Source organism: Gavialis gangeticus, unplaced genomic scaffold (genome assembly GCF_001723915.1).
Source record: "Gavialis gangeticus isolate Ggan-Ray unplaced genomic scaffold, GavGan_comp1, whole genome shotgun sequence".
NCBI classification, from domain to species: domain Eukaryota; kingdom Metazoa; phylum Chordata; order Crocodylia; family Gavialidae; genus Gavialis; species Gavialis gangeticus.
The window spans coordinates 116,295,114-116,302,462 of record NW_017729022.1 but is presented as its reverse complement, the minus strand read 5'-3'; the positions used below and the strand labels follow the sequence as shown (position 1 = coordinate 116,302,462).

The window sequence follows — 7,349 nt, the reverse complement described above, 5'->3', positions numbered from 1 at the left end:
CAGGGGCACAGAGAAATCTCTCAGCCCCTGCCAGGAGACCACTGTCTCCTGGCTCCATGCACCCTGCCAGCCCCTGAGCTGGCACCCAGGGGGAGCCTAGAGCTCTCCCTAGCTGCTGCAGGGGGGCAAGTGCAGGGCCAGAGAGGGCGGGAGCAGACTTGCTGCCAGGAGCAGCAAGTCTGCTCCCGCATCCACACTCATGTAGACACCTGCCCAGGGTAGGTTTACTCTAGAGTAACTTAGTCTAGAGTAAACCCACCGCACAGCATTTGCATGTGTAGACATGCCTAGCATGTCTATTAATGTTATGAATAATTTGTTATTAGTTCAGTCATATAGTGCATTTTTATGGTTTAATTCCTTTTATAGGTTTTGTTTTAATTTTTTAATATTCTGTTAAAACTTAAAAATAGTAAAAGAAATACTTAACATGGAAGGTTAATCTCATTCCTCCTAGCTAAGTTAACCATGTTGGACCTAAAGTATGTAAACTCTGTTTTAACTGTTCTATTAGAAGGAAAGCTAGGGGTCTGAACCTTCAATGTCTACTCAAGTGAGTAAATTTTGTTGAAGTCAGCTGGACTATTCACATAGACTCATTACATTGCAGTTTCTATATCATCGTCAGTGGAAAAAGAAGTACATCAGGCTCAGCACAGAGGTGGAAGATGCCCTGGGGTGCCTGCTTATCTCTCTGCTACCATTACTGCTAATCCAATCACTGGCTTACTAGTTCAGCTGATGAAGGTAATGGGCATGTGTCACGATTAGGTCAATAGAATAAACATTTTTTTTTCTCAAATTATTTAGAAATTAAGAAATCTAATTCAGAAAATTACATCAATTTGACTTTTCTGCAAACCTCTTTGGTGTTCATAGCAGCTTGATCCAAAGTCAATAACTTTAACTGAACCTTGGCCTTTGTGGTATAGCAATATGTTCTCCTAAAGAAGAGAAATCATAGAGAAAAAAGGATGTAATCCCCCACTAGTTTAGTAATGTACCATATGTTGAAATTATATTTACTTCTGTAATATTCACTAGAAACCCTTATCATTTTGCTTTGCCTGTTCATATGCTTCACTGACAGTAGAGGGCAGTTATGTATAATTTTCTGAAAGAAGTCAAATGAGACAAATCAAAAAAGAGGATTAGGAAACATATGAATATTCAGGCTTAGCCAAGTAGGACACTTGTGTCATAACAGCATGTAGGAAGCTTCTTCCCCAAGGACAAGCAGCAGGGCAACATCATTCCTCACAGTTCTAGGAACAATATCCAGCCAGCACAGGCACACTGTTCCTCCTGTGTGCATTATCTACTGATATATGAAGAAGTCTAAGTACCTGCCAGTCCATGTTCATGCTGCACTGAGCAGCACATGCTAAACAGCCAAACATGCTGTCACTTATATAATGAGAGACAAAATACACCCAAACAACATGCTCTGCTAACCTGCTCACATCCATCCAACCTGAAGGATGGCTCCTAGTGAGGATACATAGCCAGTAATGCTCTCCTCCCTTCCATACTTTCCTCCCCACTGCATCCAGTGTTGGATTTCATTTTATAAGTCAAGGTGCATTGTGCAACTAAATATAGCAAAATACCACCCAGGGTAATTTTATTGGTCACAATGAAAGCAATGCAAGTAGCTCATTTTTCATTTCACTGATGGTTCTGAAGAATCAAGTCAAATTGATCTAACTTCAAAATATTTTGGAATATTCAGCAACCCCCTTCAAAACTGGGTTGGAATCTCCCAAGTAGCATAAATAATGAAGTACTCATTGCATTGGGGACCAAATGACCCCTATAATCTGATGGTTTCTAAATATTCTTTCAAGATCATCTTCATTAATAAATAATAAAATGTGCCTCACTTGCACTGTACAAGCAACCCATAACACAATGGCCATACTTACAGGTTTGAGGTCACAGTGGATAATTTTTTCCTGGTAAAGTATTTGTAAACATTTCAGTACACACTGAGTGAATCGTCGAATCAAAGACAAACTAAAACCTTGGAAATTATTCTTTTTGATCAGCTCATATAAATTTATCCTGCAGAAAGCAACAGGAAAAAAAAAAAAGAGATCAGGGCACTGAATGTTTAAGATATGAAAAGTTTATCGTCTATTAAAAAGCTTCTTATATTTTTCCTATACAAGGGAAGGAAGTCAGCCAGAATAAAACAAAAGATGTATTCCTTTTGGGGAGCACTGTGCTTCCCCTTTTGGGGAACAAAGTGCTTCCTCTTACATGCCTAGGCACCTGGGCTGGGGATACAGTCATTGCTCTGCCCTTACCCAACTTGCTTTCAGACAGATGGTGCAATGGAAATACTAGCAAGGCACTGCAATTACATTCCCTCATGAATTGCGTTCAACCACCTAGATAGGGTAACAAGACTTTGGACACATCTACACGAGGCATGTTAATACACATTAGCCTAATTTAATGCACAGTATGGGCATGTGTCTACATGTGCATGCCCTTAATGCACATTAAAATGGCAAAAATAGGCAAATCATGCCTAAATTTGATACCTGCAAATGCAGGTATCAAATTTAGGTGTGATTAGTTAAAGCACGTTAACACACATGTAGACACCACTCAGCATCTGTTTAGTGCCGGGTCTGCCCAGTCTGCCAAAAATCACTTAATGCACATTAGCTTAATGCACATTAAATTTAGTCACACTTAAATGCACATGTAGATGTGCTCTTTGTGTAGGGAAGCTCTTTCCACTTCCTCCTTGTCATATCCACACAAAGGATGGACAGTCTGCTCCCTAGTAAACAAAGGTAATAGGATAAGGCACTTCCATTCTGTGGGAAAAGAAATTCATGGATCAAGCAATTTGTGTTAGTAATATTTAAAACAATCAGGCCCATACATTTCATGTTACAAAGACTCCAGCTCTTTCAGAAATGAATGGACGTGCTAAAACGCTAGTAAATGTTTTCCTACCCATTTCCCATACTGAATTTTTGAGACCCCAGGCATCTGCCTTTACTGGACCAAGAGGCCTCTGCTTATACCACATTAGTCAACATGTGCAGTACAGCACACCCACTTATTGTAGCCAGTGTGAGCTGGATACGACAGAGAGGTCTGAGTTAGAGATCAAACCTCCTAATAACCTGCTGACGCATCCAGAAGACGAACATGCTCGAAAGAATGAGAAGAACAGCCTGAAAAATCCATCTAGAATTCAGAAAGACATTTTTTTTTTTAAACAAAAAAATAACCATTACTTGAACTTTCATGTGACATTCTGGTTACAAGTAATGCGATGAATAAAACTGATTTCCTTAAACTTCCTCCCATAACATCCATTTACAGAATGGGAGCTATTTGCAGAAAGAAACAACAATAGCTGCTTTTTTAACTTCTGACACATGGAATCTTTAAAAATAGATGAAATCATGGAATGCTCACATTCAAAAACACCCCACAAAGCTCACGTTCCTGGTACATGTTACCGCAATTGTTGGCCAACAGGCACAACTGTAAAGGTCACGTTCATTTGCTGTACAGATTTATTGGTTCTTGTATTTTTCTCCTGTTCTATCATTTGTACTTGTTACTACTGGAGGGAATCATAAGATCATGGGTTTTTTTCAGCTCAATGTCCTATGGGAGTTTGTCATGGTTTGTTTTCTTCTGCTAAAAATTGCTAGGCTGTACAGCAATTTTATACAGCACTAGACTTAGTGTTAGGACAAACCTACTTCATTCAGGTTTTTCACATACAACAAAAGAGGGCAGATCAGCATAACAAACTCTGAAGTTCAGCAAGCCTGCACCCTATTTTTTTATCCTTTTTCTCCTACCTCTTTAATTCTATGTAGTAAAAACATGCATATGCACAGCATAAGAATTTGGGACCAGATTGTCTGAGGTATAATGAGAGTCTCCATGGTGTCCATGGAAAGGAAAATTTAAAAGGACCTTTTCCAATCTAGCATCAAAAGCTAAGGTCAATCACAGGCTCTATGTTCAGAAATGGTCCTTTAGTTGCACTACACAGGGAGGCAAAGCACCCAAAAAGCAGGTGGAGAAAAGCCAGGTCTTACTTCCTCACAGCCATACCCACTGTGTACTGCAGCACTTACACTCAGTCCCCCTGCACTCTGGAAATCTAGGGCAGGGGTTCTCAACCTCTTTACACTTAAGGCACCTCTCATCAGACTCAAGACACTGCTTGGAAAATGCCAGCTCCTGTGCTTCATTCATTTCTTGAGTGCAGAAAAATAATACAGCAATTCATCTGTTGCAAAGAACTCAGAAAGATCACTACATGTATCATGTATAGATGTCTCCACGTCCAATATTGAGCAGCCTCTCCCCCCCGGCACCTTTAAAACAATCTAGAGCAGTGATTTGCAACCAGGGTGCTATATAATTCTGTTGAAACAACAAAAACAGGCCATGTTTTCCAAAACCTAAAATGTGAATTAAGGCATCCACTTCTGGAAAAAAAAAATCTCAGTCCAAGGATTCAGACATTCATTCAGCTGTGAGCTGGCAGACCATTCTAGTGTTGATATGCCAGCGATTTCAGAAAGCATGCCCCATCTCTGCAGAATTCCTAAACCAATGATTCCAACCAGGGTGATGTGAAATCCTTTTAAGGGTGCCACAAAATATTAGCACAGTTAGATGTGCAAACACCTACACGTGATTCACAAGATAAACTTAGAGATTTTAAATAGGAATCCATAACATCAAAAATAGTCTGACCTGTTGTGGTCTTAAGTTCTTTGCAACAGAAGAATTGCTCTATTATTTTTCTATAGTCAAAAAACAAGTGAGAGCTAAGAGCTGGTATTTTCCAGGGGGTGTCTTTAGCCTAATGACGTTGAGAAGCACTGATTTAGGAAAAAGACGAGGTTGGAACAAGCACTATCCCTCTTTGACTCCCCCAAGTGATGCTGCTGATAAAATTACCCTACTTAGGAATATGGCTGAAAGCTACAATCTGGCCCTATATGGAAGTGAGCTATTGGTGTTCTTTACAAGCCATTTTTCTCTACTTTTGTCCTCATCTTTTTTCTAGGACTCTCATTTCCTGAATAACAAATTATGCATAAATTACAACAAATGCCTGAATTCAACAATTACAAAGTACAATAAAAAAACCCCAAACAAACCAGACAATCCTGCAAGGCAAGAAAATAAGTAACAAGATATTTCCATAACACGTGGGGATCTGCAAACCTGTATCATTTGTCCCAGGCTGTATGCAAAGGAAAACAGTCCTTACCCCAGCAGTTCAAAGGAAATGCAGAAGTGATTGCGAAAGTAAAAATATTCCTTCATATGAACTATGTTGTGAGTATTGTCTTTGTCTTTCTTAAGGAGAGCCTCAAGAATCTGTACTTCCACCATAGCCTGACTGTGAAATCTAAAGGCATAAGTGAATAAGACAAGGTTAAATGGGAAGGTGGAAACCCAATGAATAAAAGCTAATTTTATCACAGTGCAGAAAGAATGCTACAACTGATATAATCTTGATGCAAACATAAAATAGATAAAGGGGCCCATTATGAATCAAGCTACTTCAAATAATCACACAATGAGTCTTGAGATGCAACAGTTATTTCTAACCTAAATACGTGAAATGCCCTGCAGTGACTTTTGTCAAATATTGACCTCATAATGGTTACGATGCCCTAGAATAATTATTTGGAACCTGGTTGACAAAATAATGTAATAAGAAAATGCATCAAATGAAACTTGCCTGAGCATCTAGAGTGAAATCCTGTCCCTACTGAAATTAACAGGTATCTTTCCCTTTACCTCAGTTGGTCCTGGATTTCAGTCCTAGAGTAGCAAAGTTTTCATTTTGAATAATATCTTTGCACCCAGGTCAATGGGGTAAAAAAGGTAACGTACAACTAAAGGACCTGATCCCATTCCCTTAACAGTCAAAGCATAGTTTACTCCAACATTGCTGGATCAAGCCTAAATAAGCTAAATTGTATTACACTGAGTGCCTGAATAATTTTATCTGTCCCTGTGTCATGTTGTACAAACTGAGTCTGTACTAAAAGAAACAGTGCTTCCTTATTACCAATTTTAAACTTGCCATCTTTTGACTGGGTGCTTCTTTGTCCTTGAGAAGGAATAAACAGAAGCATCAGCCTGGCTTTTTGCATGCCATTCATTATTTTATATTGCTTCTCCTTCTTCTTCTTATCAAACCAGCTAGTTTTAATATTTTTTCTCTCCCCCAAAGAATCCTACTATTCCAATGTTTTCACCATATGACTTGGACTCCTGGATTTTTCTAATGTGTACAGACAGCTCTGTAACAAGCCTCTTCAGGAGATGTGACACAGGAAAAGAAAGTGCTGTGAGTAGGAGTGCAGCGAGTTGGAAAGTGCGGGATAGTGAAAAGGGCAGGGGATCAACAGGTTGGGAATGAGGTGCACTGTCAGGATTGGGGGAAGGGGACTTGCACCACTCCTGCCTACTTCATTCCTGACTTTTTCAAGAGCCAGTGAACTCTACATCTTCCCAAACAAGCAGCTAACACAGCAGTTTTATCTGAAAAAACTGTATTCCAAACATCTTTGGAAATGGTATAAAATGTATTTTTATGGTAGATAATTACTTCTTAAATAACTCAGCATAAAACCTGGGCAGACTACTTCCTTGAATAAATTAGTATTAGTATAATAACCAATGCTTTATGTTTTATATACTGAGTTGAAGTTACAAGCTGCCATACCTCTTCTTGTTCCTTATTATTTTCACTGCCACTATTTCATTGGTTTTGTGGTCCAAACATTTCGCTACTTGGCCAAAAGATCCTTTCCCAATGATCTCCAGCACTTCATATCGGTATGCAATGTGGTCATGTAAAACCTCCAAAGGAAAGGGAAACAAAATGCAAAGTTCAGGCACCAGGCAGTAATTCAAGATTCATCTTCTAATATGATGCGTTGGTGTGTGACTGTTGGGAAGATTCCTTTCTCAATTTATGCACAGAAATAGCAGTTACCCAGCCATATAAGTGTCATTTTTTACATGTATGCACCATTTTTTTTACTTTTTTGCCCCAAACGCCTGCACTTTTGGTGTCTAATTTGTACAACAACATTGCACTTGCATTTCTGTCAGGTTTGGTTTGGTGAGACGGTGCAAAGAGAGTACGTTCTCAATAGGACAGACTTCATTCAAAGTAGAGAAGCTGACTGGAAACTGAAAAACTATGATACCTTTTCTTTCTTCCTCTTCTCCCCCACTGTAATAACGACAGACAAGACAGGATGTGATTTGCAATTTTTTCAACATGAAGGGTGCTGGTCCAGCTATTCAGAGGTGTTTAGGTACCT

At 39.2% G+C, this 7,349-nt stretch overlaps 1 protein-coding gene across 1 annotated transcript in view; it reads right to left on the bottom strand.

The window, feature by feature from the left end:
- DYRK4 (dual specificity tyrosine phosphorylation regulated kinase 4) overlaps window positions 1–7,349 on the bottom strand; it is a 30,816-nt gene that overhangs the window by 13,933 nt on the left and 9,534 nt on the right. Inside the window, exons 4-7 of the mRNA XM_019515856.1 lie at window positions 6,743–6,879; window positions 5,273–5,413; window positions 1,926–2,064; window positions 863–944 (exon numbers count right to left, since the gene is read on the bottom strand). Coding sequence (XP_019371401.1) covers window positions 863–944; window positions 1,926–2,064; window positions 5,273–5,413; window positions 6,743–6,879 — 499 coding nt within the window. The remainder of the gene's footprint in view (window positions 1–862; window positions 945–1,925; window positions 2,065–5,272; window positions 5,414–6,742; window positions 6,880–7,349) is intronic.